The 19142-nt window shown below is 45.5% G+C and overlaps 1 protein-coding gene across 1 annotated transcript in view; it reads right to left on the bottom strand.

Moving 5' to 3' along the window:
• Positions 1 to 3361: 3361 nt before the first annotated feature.
• Positions 3362 to 19142, bottom strand: part of WDR43 (WD repeat domain 43) — a 49462-nt gene continuing 33681 nt past the window's right edge. Inside the window, exons 12-18 of the mRNA XM_074989825.1 lie at positions 17720 to 17806; positions 15404 to 15435; positions 7698 to 7761; positions 5851 to 5964; positions 5267 to 5336; positions 4636 to 4688; positions 3362 to 4520 (exon numbers count right to left, since the gene is read on the bottom strand). Of these exons, the coding sequence (XP_074845926.1) occupies positions 4371 to 4520; positions 4636 to 4688; positions 5267 to 5336; positions 5851 to 5964; positions 7698 to 7761; positions 15404 to 15435; positions 17720 to 17806 (570 nt within the window). The 3' untranslated portion in view covers positions 3362 to 4370. The remainder of the gene's footprint in view (positions 4521 to 4635; positions 4689 to 5266; positions 5337 to 5850; positions 5965 to 7697; positions 7762 to 15403; positions 15436 to 17719; positions 17807 to 19142) is intronic.

Genomic DNA, 19142 nt, shown 5'->3' with positions numbered 1-19142 from the left:
CTCTTCAATTCTAGCATGACAAAAGCCACTTATATAGTTTGAGAAAGACTGTTGGCTTGAGAGGCAGTGTGTTCTAATGCACAGACATCTGGAATGCGATTCAGACCCCTTGGGATCTATTTTAGGCTCTGCCACTAGTCTGCTGGATAACCATGAACAAGTCCCTTCACCGCTATGCCAGTTTTTTTTAAAATAACTGACCACCTTTGTAATGCACTTTCAGATGTACTGACAGCGAGTGCTGCGTTTGAAGCTGGGAATCCAAAAATCTCGGCTTTATTCCAGTCATGACAAATCTGGTGCAGTCACTTAAAACCACATTGTGTGCCTCTATTTTCTCAGTTTTTTTATTGTGGATAGTACCACCCGTCAGGATATGAGGCTCAATTAATGTTTGTAATGCACCGAGATCCTCAAATGGTGGGTGTTATAGGAATGCAAAGTGGTTGACTTGTCCTACGGTGATTCTTGGAGCCATAGGTCAAGGTCTACTCTAGAAGGCATTTTGTTTTGCCAGCACAGCTATGTCATTTGAAGATATGATTTTTTAAAGGACAGATTGATCCTTAATAACCCAAATCTGGAGACTTTCCAGGAAGACTGCAAAAGACATCTCTTTTACAGGCAACAAGAAGTCCTGTGGTACCTTATAGACTAACAGATATTTTACAGCATAAGCTTTTGTGGGCAAAGACCCGCTTCATCAGACCCACTGCATCTGACGAAGCGGGTCTTTGCTCACAAAAGCTTATGCTCCAAAATATCTGTTAGTCTATAAGGTGCCACAGGACTTCTTGTTTTTGAAGATAAAGACTAACTTCGCTGCCTCTCTGATGCTCTTTCACAGGGTCCCTGAAGATGACTGACTGTGCACTTTCTATGAGCTGAAGTGAGTAGGTGGACAGGTGAAAGAGTCCCTACAGAATAGATTTAAATGTTCATGAGCTTCAGTTATATTCATTGTATGATTACGTTAAGGCACACAGATTCAAAAATAAGATGACTGTTCCGGGCTCTAAGTAAATCACTATACGAGCACAGCTTTAAGCATAGACAGCTTTACTGGCATAAAAAGGTGTTTTGGCAGTACAACAACCTCCAAAATGTGCAATTTCAAGCTGCACTTAACTTGAAGCTGCTCTGCAGCTGTCTGCCTGCCCATGTCCCCCAGATGGGGGAAGCCAGGTGGGCAGCCTTGGCAGCATGGCTTCTCCCGGACTTCCTCCAGCTGGGAGAAGCCACCCTGCCAGGGCTGTCTGCCCAGTACGGCTTCTCCCAGCTAGAGGAAGCTGGGTGGACACAGAAAGCCACGCTGTTGCAGCTTCTCCCCAGCCAGTAGTGGAGCGTTCGTGGCTCCCCGACTCACTGTGGAAGGCAGGTAACTGACCAGCACCAGGGCTGGTCTGTTTCCTGTCTCCTGTGAGCGGTGAGTAGCTGGAGCCTGGCTTGCAGCTCTCCGCTGCTCCCAGGAGACAGGAAACTGTCTCCTGGAGCCTGGCTCGCTGCTGCAGCACCGGTCAGTTTCCTGGCTCCTGATTTACACAAAAATTCAACTTATGCAGAGGTTGCCAAGAACACAATCTCCGTGTAAGTCATGGGTCTATTGTATAGCTTATTCTGCTAAATGAACAAGCAGAAGGTATACTGCCAAAGCCAAAACACTCTTATGTCAATATAAATGTGTCTACTCTAGAGGGTTTGCCTGTATAAGCAACAGCAGTTAAACTTTTCAATTGTAGAAGAGGCCTGACTTTTTCCAGCTGTTTACAGCAGCAGTTCTCAACCTTTTCTGTATCAGGACCCCTTTTTATTGTTTAGGACCTTCCTTCCAGCTAGAAAGGGACAGTCCATCCCTCTGCATCTGTTCTCTCCCCAACCCTCTTCCTTCAAGTTACTGCAGACAAGCATAGTTTTCTTATCCTCTGTATCAAGCTCAGGACTCCCACAAAATGTATGTCTACACTTGCCTCATTCTTCGATGGGGGCATGGTAACCAGGCTGATTGGAGATTACTAATGAAGTGCTGCGATGAATATGCAGCACTTCATTAGGCTAATTCTTCCCATTGGCAACTTCGAAGTCTCAAACTTCCAAGTGCTGGCATGCATGTAGCCATGGCCACTTTGAAGTTCATATTCATCGCAGAACTTCATTAGCAATCTCCCATCAGTTTGATTACCATGCCCCCTTCAAAGAACGGGGCAAGTGTAGACCTAGCCAAAGCGTGTGTCAAACTACACAAGCCAGAACAAAACCACAGAGATATTTCACTGCAGGAAAACCGACTACACGCAATCCAACTTTGCAAACCTTAAATACAGGGCAGTGGTGAAGGCACCGAGCCAATGAACTCACAGCTGAACTCCCAGAATATCAATGTCATAGGTACAATGAGGCCTAACAGTACATCTCCAGGGGACCACATCCAGTTCCTAAGAGCCTGGGCAGGGTTTACAGCCAATTGTTAATCCATTCAGAATCTCCCTATTACACCAAGAGCATAAATCAGATACAATCCCTGAGCCGATCCAGTTGTTCAGTTGGCAGAATGTGACTTGAGTTACTGCCAGCACCACAAACGGCAGTGATAACGAAATGGCCCCATTATTTGGATAGGAAAGGGAGGAAGGCGGGGGCGGGGGGGGGAGAGAAAAAAATCACATTTGTCATTTTAAAAGCCACTTTTAAAGCTATAATGTAACAGATATGAAAACAAGCTCACAGCAGGAGTAACATTATGCTCTGAAACGAGACTGCCTTTTCTGAGTTTGGATTTACCAACGCTCCAAAGCTGCAGTGGTTTCACTAAAATCTGTTTTTAAATTGATTTATATTGGCACAGCTCTGTCCATGGGAATACCTATTAATTAACAGTTCTATCAATTGGGGTTTGTTTGGTAACGAGTTTATGAAGACAAATCTTTGGGGGTTCTGTGTTTACCTCCGTCTGTGGCACAGGAACGTGTGTCCAGTTTATATCAATAAAGCGATTTCTCCAATTGACACAAGTCCCAACCACCACCTAGGATTGGGAGAACCAAGCCAAGCTTCTCCTGCCTTGCATCTTCACCCACTGTATTTTGAAGTGCACTTGCAGACAGTTCTATGCAGAACAGAAGAAAATCCAACTTGCTCTGACCCAGGACAACTTGAAGCCAAGCACAGTGAAACCTTATTTGTGCCAGTGAAGCCAGCAGGTACAGCTAAAGACATGGGGCGCTGAGAATGAGTTACCACTGGATGTGGTTCAAGTCCAGAACCAGGCATCATTTTCCCTGGATACTTGCTTATGAGACAACTCCCTCAAGCACACAACCTCTTCTACTTCCACACATATTACAGAAAAAGCACTTGGTAAAGGAGATGTATATTTATTCACTTTACAAAGAGGGCAGTATTAAGTTGCAACAGCTCCATTTATAGACAAATATACTGTACATTATACTGGTGAATGGCTCAAACCTTTACCATAACTTGCTCTTAAAAATGTGTTTTTATACCATTTCAGCTTCAATTAGCTGAGCAAATAGCAATCCTTGTTCTGCCACTGAGAGATTAAAAATCAGTAATAAATGTATACACTTTGTGTTACATATTCACAAGCATTCGTTCACCCTCCCTCAACCCTATTTTCTGTTTCATTCCCCCTCCCCCTCCAGATGAAGTCTCTCCCTGGGTCAGCGTTAGACTTATATACAAGATCAATTAAAACAAATCAGAAACCACTGATATTTCTAATGTCCTTCTGAAGCATGAGAAAAGCCATAGATTTATACATACATATAAAAGTCAAGTCCAATTTTGTTTAAAAAAGAAAAAGCTGTTTTGAACCAGGCTGGTATTCAGACCGTGCCAAGGCATAGGTGAACCTACGAGAAGAAAATGAATTCAATAGTGAATTTAAATATTAAAAAAATATTTTATTTTCATTTTTTTGAAAAAATGCAGCAGGATGCCCACTTGCTATTGCTAACTGAAGCAAGAAAAGAAGGTACAGACTGGTCTTTGATCTGTTGCATTTGAAACCAATTCAGTGTAAAGCTGCAACAAGTTTACCACACAAATGGCGGTGGCAAGTTTATTTCACTTGAATACAAATATGCTTGTCCATGAGATGGGCCTAATCCAACCATGAGATGGCAGAAATGTTATATATGAGCTAGGGGATATGGAGCAAGAGAAGGCTGGCATGGTTAAACATCCTGGGTTTGGGAATGCACAGTTCCCAGAAGTGCCTCTGCACCTGGGGAATGCAGACTCATGCCTGGCCTATGCGACTATAGCAACTTTCAGCAAGGTGATCCAGAATTTTAGAGTTCTGGCAGCCTGCTTCTTTTAATAGATGTTTTGGTTTTGTTCAAGACCATCTGTTATTCTTCTTCACTTTCATTTTCTGGGTCCAAATCAGATTCTCCATTGATTTCTTTTTCAACAGCCATTTCTTGTTCATCTGATTGCTCCCTTGTCTCCTCCTCTTCTAATCGCTCCCCCTTCTCTTCATCATCTTCATCCCAGTTCTCCTGGAACAAAAAAAACAGGAACAGCTTAATATTTGTTACCAATGTTTCTCCAACCCTATACTCCCGCAATCAGGCAAGTGAAGGAATGAAGTTCTGGAGAGAGAATTTTACTTACATCCGAATCTTTATCTGCAATCATCTCATCTTCAGAACCATCTTCAGAGGATTCTGTAAACGGAAAATACTACATAAGCCTGGAGAATACAACAGGTTTGACACAGTCTTTGCTCAAATGAAATCTAGGATTGTGCACCACTACATATTAATTGGCTGTTCCATTTAAGACATCTAGAAGAACGGAACTTGAGATTATTTTGATCGATATAAATCAAGCACAAGACACTGCTGCTCGATCATCACATGCACACTATTTCAGAGTCAATGTAAGGCCAAACCCTAAAATACACAAATACGTTTTATCAATTCTTCAGTAGAGACTTGAGCCAACAAATTTGAACCCCTGGCACTGAAGTTAAACATCACAGAGAACTTGCAGTTAAACCAGGGTTTTAATAACTGGCGAGGAAAGAATCTGAACAACCACAAAAAAACCCACGGTGCTTGACAACCTCCTGTATCACCTTCTTCCCTTCACTGATTCAAGCAATCCTCCATGGCAGATCATACAGCAAAAAGCACAAAATTGGAATGGTACCAGCTGGCAAACACTGGCTGCAACCTTAGTGAGGGAGCTGAGCTGGTTTGGTCTGTCCTCAAGGTAACCTCACAGGAAGTCTTCTGCTTACCTTCTTCATACACCAGTTTTGCAGTCTGATTAACATCAGTTACATCCTGATTTTTTTCCAGTGCTGCAACCTGAAAGGGATTGCAAATCACAATAAAAAGTGCAATCTGGTCATCCAACCTTCAAGCCTACCAAGTGCTTACAAGTCTCATCACAACTCAAGTGAAATCACCATCAAGCCTGGATTTTATTCTTCAATCAATCCATATTGGTACCTTGAAATCGCTGAGTATTTAAGGAGGGCAGAAAAATTACAATGCTAAAGAAAGGAGAGTTGCATCTTAAGTGGTTTAAAATTCTCCTGCTTCTTTGCAGTCCAAAAAGATTGAGCGTCAGAATGTAAATCAGAAGGAAAACTGTGATTGAACCTTCAGTGAAAACTTATCCCCCACCATTGAGTAATATTCAGTTTAGAAAAACATGCTCAGTAGCCACAGGCTTGTTAATCAACTGTGCTGCCTGCAGCATTATCAGTGTGACTATCCATCGGCTGTACCGCAGGTCTGGTCATATCAAATTTGAAGACATCCACCACTTCAAACAACATTTCCACCTTATTCCCCAGGGCTTACAGCTTGAACTCACTTGGGTGATGGTAAGATAGAGTTTTCCATGGAGGCGAGAGAGCTTCTGCAATGTTTTTACTCTGCTTTCCATTAACTGATACAGCATACCCAGCTGAGGAACCAGGTCTGGTAACTTTAGAGGGAAAAAGCAAAAGGATCAGGATGTTTTGTTGTCTTCCTCCATTTCCTAATGCGATTCTAGACTACATTTTGGGTGCTGACTGTAGTGTCCTTGTTCATATTACCAGACAAAATGAGAACTGAGTTTCCACTGTGTATGAGCAATTACTTGGAGTAGTCTCACAAACAAGCAGTCTGTAGCACCTTAGAGACTAACAAATTTATTAGGTCACGAGCTTTCGTGGGTAAGACCCACTTCTTCAGATGACTGGAACAGACAAATAGAACAAAATCCCTGGATTCTATTTGTCTGCTCCAAACATCTGAAGTGGGTCTTACCTACGAAATCTCATTCATAAATGTGTTAGTCTCTAAACTATGTCTACACAACAGTCTTATTCCCGAACAAACTCTTATGGAAGAGATATTCCAAAATAGCTTATTCAAAAAAGAGCGCAGCTATACACAAAATACATTTTGAAATACCACTCAGCTATTTCGAAACAGAGTATCTACACACAGTAGTGCCTACTTCGAAACAAAGCCACTGGACATACTATGGCTTATTTTAAACTGGCTCTATTCCCCGTCTACAGCCCCTATTTCAACACACCTATTTTGAAATAGGTGCTATTCCTCATAAAATGCGATTTACCAATTTTGAAACAAGGCACCCACAATTTCAAAATTGTTTTGAAATAGCAGTTGCATTGTGTAGACGCTTGCATAGTTATTTCGAAATAGCAGCTGCTACTTCGATATAACTGCTGTGTAGACCTACCCTAAGGTGCTACAAGACTTATTTTTGAACCTATGGACTAACACAGCTACACTTCTGAGACTAATTTCAAGCAGTGTGTTAAACTAGTGTTTCCCAAAGAGTGGTATGAGGAAGGATTTCCAGGGGTCATGGCAGAATATAAATTACTAAAAATCGGGAGATAAGACTAGGACATCACTGAAGTCCCGATAAGGAGTATGCGAATGTTTTAAGTTTGGGAAACACTGTGTTAAACCCATGCTTACCTAGGCTAGAGGTATGAGCTCTCATCCACTTTCAGCTCATGCACATCTAACTTTCCTTCTTCACTTGAGTGCAGTTCACAGCAGTAAGAGGACCGATGGGAGCTGCACAAGTATCAGCTGGAAGTCTAGGAATGTCAGTGCACGTCAATCCCAACCCACCTACCCTCAACACTGTAGATCTGGACCCTTCTGGAACAGAAGGCCAATTGTGCCAAACCAATGGTTTATCATCACTAGGTCAAAATTAAATTCAGCTTGTGAATTAAGGCAGGCCAGAAGCCAAGAGGCCAAATGCTCATCCAGGACACTCAGCTAATACTCCACTTCCAGCATACTTCATGTAGTAAAGCTAGCCACATTCAAGACAGTCTCAGGTCAGTTTGTAGTAGGAATGTTGTTGGACATCATCTGCTTTGAAAGGTCACCCAACAAGGCTAGATCTTATATTCAGCCAGCTCTGTATACGAGTCCATAACTAACAAAGGCATGCTAATCAACTTCACTTGGATTCCATGCTAAACAGTTATACTGCTTAATGCCAGCAACCAGGTAATTTATAGCATATTGTGGCAAAAAAGTTAAACATGACATGAAACATCCTTTTGGGGGAGTTTAATTTAGAGAATGTTGAAGGCTGACGTTTAATGGAAGAGTAAGAGCAAAATAAGAACAGAGGTAAGTAGTTAACTGCAAACATCAACTATAGAGCAACATACTTACTGTGGAAAGGTAGGATGCATGTATAGTGAAAACCGACTTCAGCCACCGGACCATTTGTAAGGCACTGGAGGAGAGGAGAGCACAATAAATCAAAAATGAGTGTAGCCAACAGAACACTATTTTCTTGCAACCAAAATGGTTAAAAAAAAAAATCTCAATGTTTTGTTTTAGAAAAGAGACAGCAACGTAGAAATAAGAACAATTCATCTACGCAGGTAGGAAAAAAAGCTTCATTAGAAACAGAAGAGTCACACTTCTGAGTTACATTACATTTGCGCTTCATTTTTGCCTCTAAGCTCATCCATACCAAGTTTAGATTGGTCAAATATCTAAAGCATTCTCCTCCTCTTTTTCCAAATTATGAAGTAAACTTTCATCTCAAATTAAGAACAGGGCAGATAACTCTGGGGCGATCTCAGTACTAACAGAACAGATTCTATATAGTGCTGAGATGACTTATCCAGCAGCTATTTAACACTTCTTTTCTCAATATGAACAACTTCAATTTTTTTTTGATTTATGGCTTAATATACCATTCAGATTTAGGTTATTATCTGAGGTATTTATCTTTGCAAACCATATGTTAATTTCCAATATTGACCAATGTACAAATATTTACAAATTCACAGTGTATGTACTCTCAACTGAAACTAAATTTGAGATAACTTGACACACTCCTCCTTTCTGCCTACAATTCCAGGTTGTATGTGGACATTCAGACGTGGAAGAGGCGGTCAACAGGTGTGTTCTAACTGCTCTCACTCACTCACTCACCCACCTCACACACACAGAGCGAGAGAGAAAAGACATTTTTGTTAATGGCTGACCTATTCATTTAAGGATTTTTAACAGACTCCAAAGGCCACTGGGGGACAAAGTTTTGGTCAACTTAACTGAACTTGGAAACCCTCCACTGAACAAAAGACATCTCTCGTTATTACCCCAAAAAATGCACAATGAAAAAAAAAAAAAAAGAAATCAGTAGAATAAGGTTTATTCAGAGGTACTGTGTATTATATTAATTGAAGAACTCACTGCATTTACTGCATAGTTTCTTTAACAACAATACGAAAAGAAAGTTTTTGCCATTTGTCTACAGGACAATTAAGACACCTATGATGTTTTTTGTTTGCATGTGTCTGATAACAGAATTATTACTTCTGTGCAATGCCACAAAGTGGATGTATGTAGTTTCTTAATTTCCCTGCCCTCTTGCTGGAAAGAAAAGTTACTCACCGTAGTAACGGTGGTTCTTCGAGATGTGTCCCCGTGGGTGCTCCACAATAGGTGTCGGGCTTGCCCGGCACCGCAGATCGGATCTTCCAAGCAGTTTCTGCCGGACCACACATGCACCGGCGCGCGCCGCTCCCTTGCGCGCTCCTGGCCATGTGCGTGATCCAGTCCCCGCCAGTTCCTCGACCAACCGCCTCGGGTGCCCCTGCAAAACACTAACAGAGATCCGAAGCGCGGAGGATGGGCGGGTAGTGGAGCACCCACGGGGACACATCTCGAAGAACCACCGTTACTACGGTGAGTAACTTTTCTTTCTTCTTCGAGTGTCCCCGTGGGTGCTCCACAATAGGTGACTACCCAGCAGTAACCCAAGATAGGAGGTGGGTAATCGGATTATGTGCAGCTTGTCCCCGAGAGGACCGCTGCAGAGAGACGGGTATCCTCTTGGAATACCCTGTGAAGGGCGTAATGTTTGGCGAAGGTGTCGTAGGATGACCAGGTCGCCGCTCTGCAAATGTCTTTTAACGCAACGCCCTGGAAAAAGGCTGTTGATGCCGCCACCGTCCTAGTGGAATGAGCCCTGGGAGTGGCCGATAAAAGGAGTCTTTTTGAGCTCGTAGCACATTTTTATGCAGGATACAACGTGCTTTGAGATTCTCTGCAAGGAGAGACCTTCTCCTTTCGATTTGGGAGCGAGGGAGACTAAGAGTCTATCCGTTTTCCGGAAGGACTTGGTCCTGTCTACGTAGAAGGCTAGCGCTCTCCTCACGTCCAGGAGGTGTAGGCGCGCCTCTTCGTTGGAGTTATGAGGCTTTGGATAAAACGAGGGTAGAACAATAGGTTCGTTAATGTGAATCTCGGAAGAAACTTTGGGAACAAAGGCTGGATGCAGCCGTATGGTTACCGCCTCCTTGGAAAAAACAGTGCAGGGTGGCGTTGCCATGACTGCCGCGAGCTCGCTCACCCTACGAGCTGACGTAATTGCAAGAAGAAAGGTCGTCTTTATTGTAAGGCGGCGGAGGGGAACCGTGGCCAAGGGCTCGAACGGTGGTCCCATTAGCGTGGTAAGCACCAGGTCCAAGTTCCACGAAGGTGGAATCGGTTTCCGAGGGGGGTATAGGTTTACCAACCCTTTGAGGAACCTGGTAACCATAGGGTGGGCGAACACCGTGTGCCCTTCCTCCTCGTGTCTGAATGCCGAGATGGCGGCAAGGTGGACCTTCAACGAGGATAGCGAGAGTCCTCCTCTCTTGAGGTCCAGTAAATACTCTAGTATTGTAGGTATAGGCACCAAAAGGGGGGCCAGCTGTTTGGTAGAACACCAAGCCGTGAAGCGAGTCCATTTTTGCTTGTAGGTCTTCCTGGTGGAAGTCCTCCTGCTACTTTCTAGGACTTGCTGTACTTCCACTGTGCATGTGCCCTCTAGGGAGCTGAGCCATGGATTAACCACGCTTGCAGTCGCAGGCTTTGGGGGTGCGGGTGCACTATGGACCCCTGGGCTTGCGTGAGCAGATCCGGCGCCACCGGAAGAGGCATCGGTGGACGGTCCGACATGCGCAGGAGTAGGGGGAACCATTGTTGTCGATCCCACGTTGGGACTATCAGGATCATCCGGGCCCTTTCCCTCCTGGCTTTCTGCAAGACTTTGTGGATCAGCACTGTGGGAGGAAACGCATAAAGCAGGGGGCCCCTCCACGGGATCGCGAACGCGTCCCCCAGGGACCCCCATCCCAGTCCTGCCCTGGAGCAGAATCGTGGGCACTTCTTGTTGTGCTGAGTGGCAAACAGGTCTATTTGGGGAAAACCCCATGCGTGGAAAATCGGCCGTAGCAGATCGGGACGGATCTGACACTCATGTGTGAGTGCAAAACGCCTGCTCAGCTGGTCTGCCTTCACATTCTGCGCACCCGGCAAGTATGAGGCTTTCAAGATTATATTGTTGGCGATGCACCAGTTCCATAAGCGGATTGCTTCCGCGCATAAGGCACGGGATCGAGCTCCTCCTTGCCTGTTTATATAAAACATGGTGGAGGTATTGTCTGTACTGATCCCGACGACTTTGCCTTGTATGTGGTCTCGAAAGTGTCTGCAGGCGTTGAACACTGCTCTGAGCTCCAGTATATTTATGTGTAGTGACTGTTCCGTGGGTGACCACAGTCCTTGAGTCACCTCTTCGCCCATGTGCGCTCCCCACCCTATGAGGGAGGCATCTGTAGTGAGAAAAACCGATATTTGCGGCTGGTGGAAGGGTACCCCTGTTAGCAGGTTCCTGGGGTTTACCCACCATTGTAGGGATTTGCGCACCCCGGCTGTGGGCGACACCACCCTGTGAACGGTGTGTACTGCCGGTTTGTATACACTCGCCAGCCAGTGCTGCATGCTGCGCATGTGTAACCTGGAGTTCTGTACTACGAACGTCGCCACTGCCATGTGGGCCCAGCAGCTGCAAGCACGTCAAGACCGGCACCGTAGGGCTGAAGGTGATGACCTGCACGAGGGAACCGATGGCCCGAAAGCGAGCCTCTGGTAGATATACTCTCGCTGTAACCGAGTTTATGCGAGCCCCTATGAACTCTATGTCCTGTGTGGGGTCTATTTTGATTTTGCCAGATTGATAACCAGGCCGAGTGAAGAGAACGTGTTTGCTGTGACGCGTATCATGCGCAGAACCTCCCCCTTCGAGGCCCCTTTGAGCAGGCAGTCGTCCAGATACGGGAAAATAAATACCCCCTGTCTGTGCAGGTAGGCTGACACCACTGCCAAGGTCTTGGTGAAGACTCTGGGGGCTGAGGAGAGGCCAAACGGTAGGACCTTGTATTGGAAGTGTTCGTTGCCTACCATGAACCGGAGGAATCGCCGGTGAGCCGGATGGATAGTTATGTGGAAGTACGCGTCTTGTAAATCGAGGGCTGCGAACCAGTCTCCATCGTCCAGTGCTGTAAGGATGGAGGCAATTGTGGTCATCCGAAAACGTTGCTTGCGCAGATACCTGCTGAGGCTGCGAAGGTCTAAGATGGGCCTCCAGCCTCCTGTCTTTTTCTCCGTGAGGAAGTACCTGGAGTAGAACCCTTTCCCTTGCAGTTGCTCCGGCACTCTTTCCACTGCCCCTATGAGCATGAGATGGTCCACCTCCTGCCTGAGCCTCGCTACATGGGAGGCCTCCTGGAGGTGGGGCTTGGGTGGAAGTCGTGACGGTGGGAGCAACTGGAAGGGGATGGCGTACCCCGTGGCTATGATCTCCAGCACCCATTTGTCTGTGGTGATCCTTTGCCACTGGTCGTAGAATGGTCGGAGGCGATGGTGGAATAGTCGCTTCGGATGACCTTGTGTGATGGTAGTGATGGCGCAGCCCTGGATCTGTATGTCAAACTTGTGGCCTTTGGCCCCGCCCCGAGGACGCACAGCTCTGTTGTGAACGTCGCCTGGGAGTTCTGTACTGCTGGTGCTGTTGATGTCGCCCTTGCTCGTAACCCCTGTGGTACTGGGGGCACTGTTGCTTGTACTGGTACCGTCTTTGTTGAGGGTAGTACCTTTTCTTTGTGTATGGAGGGGTGTAAATCCCCAGGGTCCTGAGTGTGGCTCTTGAATCTTTACTGGAATGAAGGACCGAGTCAGTTGATTCAGCAAACAGCTTCTGCGAGTCAAAGGGAAGGTCAACTATCTTCGCCTGCAGATCCCTCGGTATACCCGAAGTCTGGAGCCAGGACTCCCTTCGCATCACCACTGCCGTTGCTGTGGAACGTGCTGCTGTGTCCGCAACGTCCAGGGCGATCTGAACTCCCGTCCTCGAGGCCGCGTAGCCTTCTTGCACTATGGCCTTGAGCACCGGCTTTTTGTCCTCTGGAAGCGAGTCCATGAGGGAGGTTAACCTGGAATAGTTGTCGAAATTATGGTTCGCTAAGTGCGCTGCGTAATTTGCCATTCACAACGTTAAAGTGGAGGAGGAGTAGACCTTTCTGCCGAACAGCTCTAGCTTCTTGGCATCTTTGTCTGTTCCCCCTGTCCTGAATTGAGATGTCTTTGATCTTTGTTGCGACGACTCCACCACCAAGGAATTTGGCTGTGGGTGGCTGAACAGGAACTCCATGCCCTTCGCCGGCACGAAGTATTTCTTATCCGCTCTCTTTTGGACAGGCGGAATAGTCGCAGGGGTCTGCCATATCGTAGTGGCGGACTCTAAGATCGCTTCATCAAGCGGTATTGCTACTCTGGAGCAGGCCGGAGGTCTCAAATTTTTGAGGAGCTTATGGTGTTTCTCTTGCACCTCTGCTGTCTGGATGCCTTGCGTGAAGGCCACCCTCTTAAACAGCTCTTGGAACTGTTTGAGATCGTCCGGAGGATGGACGTCCCCCGGGGCCGTAGCCTCGTCCGGGGAGGAGAGCGAGGAACCGCTGGGGTACGTCTCTCTGGACCCTTCCGGTTCCTGCTGGTGATGGTACACCCTCTCGCTAGAGGTTTGCGAGGGAAAATCTCGGGGTTCCATAACCAGTCCCCCCTGAGATGCTTGAGTCTCTGTCCCCGGTCGCAATTGCCCTCGGGGGTACGAGATCATCTGTGGGGATCTTTCCCTAGTAGATTGCCGATGGTGTCTATGCCCCGCATGGTAGGGGCGACCACGGCAGTATAGGCACTGTTCTTGGGAAGGTGACCTAGACCACTCTCTTGGTGCATACCCTCTGCGTCTGGGGGAGGGAGATCGTCGAGACACTGGAGAGAGCGATTTTGCATAATAGTCCAGCGGTTCAAACCCCAGGAAGGGTGAAGGTGGTCCCAGCCAGGGTGAGGCTGGTTGCAAAAATGGAGAAGGGGGCTCCGGGTAGGCTAGGGGGGACCCCTGCCTTCTGGTTGGAGTCTGCAACATAAGCGGAGGGCTGTGAGAAACCAACTCCACAGCCCTGTCCGGAGAGGGGCTGCAATGCCTCCTCTTGTGTGCAGCCTTCCCCCTCCCTGGAGGAGGTAACTCCGCCCCCTGACGCACAGGGGATCCCGGCCCCGTCCACACCATGCTAGGCACGCTCGAAGGCGGTGCCGCACGTGTGGTGTCCTTCGGTGCCTGCAGGCTGCGTGCCTGCGCGCTCTGCACCGCAAGTTCCCCGGGGGTCGGTGCCGCTGCCTGCGGTGCCGCCGGTACCAGCGCTTGTTTAGCCGCCGCCCTGCCTGCGGTGCGGGGCGGCTGGCTGATTATCGGAGGCTGAGCCGCTTCCACATGGCTCTCCGTGCCGCCGCTGATCAGCTGTTGCTGCGGCTGGGGGCTGCTCGCTCCTCCCGTCCCGCTCGCTGTTGCTGCCGGCAGGGATCGGGCTGGGGAGGCTTTCCTCCGTTTTTGTGCTGATGGGGTGAGGGAGGCAGCTTTCCTTTTATGGGCCCCGGAGGGTCCCTCCTGCTGCGGCCGCTCCAGCATGTCTGGCTGGAGGGCCTTATCAAAAAGCAGCATTTTAAGCCGCATCTCCCTGTCTCTCCTTGCTCTGGCTGTTAATTTAGCACAGAAGGAGCATTTCTGTGCAACATGGGACTCCCCAAGGCACCTTATGCATAGACTGTGCCCATCGGACGCTGGCATCGCCTCTCGGCAGGACTCACATTTTTGAAATCCTGAAGAGGACATTGTTGGTGAGTCTTTCAGTTGTTAAACGGGTACTTAGCACCTTCTCTGTGCTGTTTTCCCCTTCCGATGGCCTGCCGCAGCAGGAGGGCTGATGGCCCTATGCTCCTGGCCTCCGGCGCTTGTTACTGGGACTGGATTGAAGCTGTCCCACTTGTAGTTTGTTTGTTGCTTTTGTTTGTTTGTTTTTTTTTGCAAAAATAACAACCGGCTAACTTGCAGTAGCCTAAGTACTTGAAAAACTTTAAAGAAAAACAGTTAAAGTCATTGAATACGCTACTTGGCCTTAGCCTAGTTCGGATTCCGTCTGCAGCCGACAGCGGTTAAGAGGAACTGGCGGGGACCGGATCGCGCACATGGCCAGGAGCGCGCAAGGGAGCGGCGCGCGCCGGCACGTGCGCGGTCCGGCAGAAACTGCTTGGAAGATCCGATCTGCGGCGCCGGGCAAGCCCGACACCTATTGTGGAGCACCCACGGGGACACTCGAAGAAGAATTAACAGTTATTGGATGACTGTCCTAAACTGTTTTATTGGTATATTGATACTTCTAGGTTTTAGCTGCTGGCTGTGACTAACTGTGTTGTTTTCATGATAAAAACTGTGGTTCAGTGAGAAATGAGTTAAGGGGATACTGTTTCCATCTTCAGGTGTCTTTTTCCATTCTCCATTTTCACATATGCAATGACTTTGACTAGAATGAGTTCTAACAGAAATGCTCCCAAACAGCTGAAACCTCCATCAGTCAAGGCAGATATTTCCTTTTATGAGGCTGTAATTTTATAACCACTACCATGGACCTCCTCTGAACAAAAGAAAACGCACCTTTCCTTTAAAAAGTCAGCTAAGCATGCTTGTGAATCATTTTTCTTACCTGTATGGGTGGCCTTGCAACCTCTTTGTAACCTGAAGAAAAGAAAGATGTGATCACTTAGAAGTATAGTATGCATGACTGTTCTCATCCTAACTTTACATCTGTGTATCAGCCTGGAAATCAACTTACAAAAATCCTCAGATATTTCAAGTCTGCTGGCAATCACTGGCACTAAACACATATGCTGCAACACTCATTAACTGCATTATATTGTTGTTCAGGGCACTGCCTACTTTTGCAGAAGCACAGCTTCACTACAGTAACACTACTGAAGCTAATATAACTTGAGTCAAAGTAGGTTTCCATGTACTCTTGTAACAAAGTCATAGTTGGCAGCCAGAACCTGAAGGGAATACCTTTTGACTGTAAATGCAAAAATCTCACTATATTAAATATCTACTACAGTGTCTGATGCCCAGGAGAAGTGTTGATGAGACAGGCTACTGTTGCACGAAAAAGGTACAAATAAAAAGTCTCAAACTCTGGAAAGGATGCTCTTGTTAAGTTAAGGTCTTTACTCTCCCTGACTAATAGTCAAATGTATTTTCCACATATCAGTAAGTGTGATCATTCACATAAAGAGGCATCTGTGCTGGAAAATCTGCATGTCATGTTGAATCTACACAGATACTATCAGAGTGTATCTTTGGTGCTAGTTTAACATTCAAAATATAGAGAATTAGGATAATGAATGTAACAATGCTTAAGTGACTTAGGCTCTAAGAACATTTTCAAAAGTGACTCAAGGTTCTCAGGAACCCAAGTATCATCAGAAGTCAATGAGACTTAGGTTTCTAAGCACTCCTGACAATTGGACTGAAGCATTGTAAAAAAATTTTTTTCACCCTCAACTGGAAGCACATGCATAAAACACTGTTGCTATCATGCCATCTAAATACACATAAGGTCCTCATCAATGTAGTATCTCTCAGTGACTCAGAAGTATAAATGGAATTAGTCTCACACCATTCTCCTAGGTAGGATAATTACTCCCCTTTTTCTGCACCACAGATATTCATTAAGGCCAGGTCTACACTAAGAAAATAAGTCGATTTCAGATACACAATTCTAGCTACAGCAATTTCTTTGCTAGAATTGACCTACCTGGCCATCCTCACCAAGGAAGGCTGAAGGGAGAGTTTTGCCTGTTGACCTACCTTATGACTCACAATAGGGAGGAGTACAGGGCTTGACTGCTAACCTGATAGGTTGCTTTTGGATGTTGCTACCAGACGTGAAATCAAACCCCAGAAGATCGACACGGAACCGGTCAATCTTCCAGGTAATAGAGACATGGCCTAAGTCACTCGGTCTCAAAGGCAGTCACAGAAGGAGACAGCACAATCTGAAACTGAACTCTAATCCCAGGAACCCTGGGCTAGTGTGTTCAAAAAATCATCCTCCCAGTTACTTTTGTGAAAAAACAGCAGAATTAATCACTAGCAGGAGTGACACTAACACAGGACCATTGAACATGCAATTATTTTGCAAGGTTTCAGAGTAACGCAGAACCTGACTCAGGTATCCAGAATTAAACATTTCAGTAAGAAGTGAGACTAGTCACAGATGGCCTCCATTAAGCACCTACAACAATATAAGGTTAATATCTCACTAAAGCAACTGGGAGAATAAGCTCAAATTGACACGGTTTCCATGTGTTTGTACCAGCCTCATGAGAAAATTCAGAGAGTCAAGATGAGAATTGGTTCAATCCTGGATAACCTCCACATGGATTCTATGGAGTAAATGCAGGTGTATATTTGGACTTCAAGTAAGAGGAAAAGCCCAACATAAACTTGTTCTACAACAAAAAAGCAGTCCAGAAGCACTTTAAAAAGACTAAACAAAATAATTTATTAGGTGGTGAGCTTTCGTGGGACAGACCCACTACTTCAGACCATAGCCATACCAGAACAGACTCAATATTTAAGGCACAGAGAACCAAAAACAGTAAATCAAGGTTGACAAATCAGAAAAATTGTAATCAAGGTGGGCAAATCAGAAGAGCAGAGGGGCGGTAGAAGGGGGGGGAGTCAAGAGTCAGATAAAACAAAGTATGTAAAAGACTCTTCGAGCAGCAGGTCTCTGTCTTTTACATACTTTGTTTTACCTGACTCTTGACTCCCGACCTCCCCCTTCTGCTCTTCCGATTTGCCCACCTTGATTACAATTCTTCTGATTTGTCAACCTTGATAAAATCTAATAAAATTATTTTGTTAGTCTTTAAAGGCTACTGGACTGTTTTTTTGTTTTGATAGTATATAGACTAACGCGGCTACCTCTCTGTTACTTGTTCTACAACAGGAATTCACCTACCTCATGCAGCAATGGAATGACAGCATGAACAGGCATTCTAGATACTGTGTTCTTTATTAAAGCATCCTTCCTTGTTTGAAGCACTTTCTGTGAAAAGGAGAATATGAAATCACAGAAACACTCATCAGTAAATACCTATGAATACAAACAAGGATATCCAGGACATACTGCATCCGCAGGGCACTGAGTAACAGGGGACAGAAAAAGGTGAGGCTTGAATCTGACACTCATATATCTCAATCTTGTAAGTAAAGTCTGAGGACATGTGCATTAGAGTGAAGATGAGCCAAAAAAGTCAAGTTCTTCGAGTGATATGGAGAGAAAGCTGTTGGCATATTTGCACATTACAGAAGAGGCACTGTTTTTTCAGTAAATTTAGTGCTCATGAAAACATACCGAAATGACTGGGTTGTAGGTTACTTAATTTCATCTTTTGCGTAGCCCCTCTATGTTACAACTGGAGGGAGTGGGCAAGTTTTCCTTGCTACTAGCTATGTTCCACCTGTCCTATGGATAAAGGATTTCAGATTCAGGACTCCCAGGACCTCCACAGGAGCACGACATTCTCTTAAATATATAACCCACCCATTCCTAAACACACTCTACAGCAGGCTCATTAAATCAACTGACTTGTGTGTACCTCAACACATACTTATCCAAAGCATATCCATTCAGAAGTAGAAATTGTACTCTAATCAAACTCAAAAGGAAACTGTGCCACATTATTATTATTAATTGCAGAACAGATAAACGTAACACCACAGAATTTATAAGGTTAGCTAACCATTGTTAACCAGGCCAGTAAAGACAGGCTATGCTTAGTTTTGAGAAAAGGTGACTGATGGGAACCTGATAACAGTCTTCAAATATATTACAAAAGAGGATGATCAATGGTATTCCATATTCACCGAAGGTAGGATAAGAAGCAATCAGCTTAATTTGCAGAAAGGGAAAGTTAAAGTTACACATTAGAAAAAAAGTTTAACTGTAAGGATTGTTAAATACTTAAAACATGTTTTATACAGAGGCTGGGTAACCCTCACCACTGGAGGTTTTTAAATACAATACAGAAAAACATCTGTTGGGGGAGTCTGACTCTGGATATACTGTATGTGGTCCTGCCTCCATGTGGGATGATGAACTAAAAGACCTTCTGAAGTCCCTTCCCAACCTTACATTTCTCTGTGGTATAACAGATCAATTAGCTTTGAAATCCAGGGGTTCAGCTGGGGATGGGGGAATCCAGAAGACATCTTGAAAAGCAAACAAAATGGAAAAAATGTAGCAAATGTCATTATTCAAAGCCATAAACATGGCAGATAAACATAATGGTACTACTGTTACTGTACATCAACGTAGAGGGATAATGCAAAAAGCAGTGGCAAATGTAACCCTACTCAGACACCCTCATATGCACAAGTCA

This window comes from Carettochelys insculpta, chromosome 3, assembly GCF_033958435.1.
Source record: "Carettochelys insculpta isolate YL-2023 chromosome 3, ASM3395843v1, whole genome shotgun sequence".
Lineage (NCBI taxonomy): Eukaryota > Metazoa > Chordata > Testudines > Carettochelyidae > Carettochelys > Carettochelys insculpta.
Note: the sequence above shows the minus strand (reverse complement) of the source record. Positions and strands in the feature narration are given on the sequence as shown.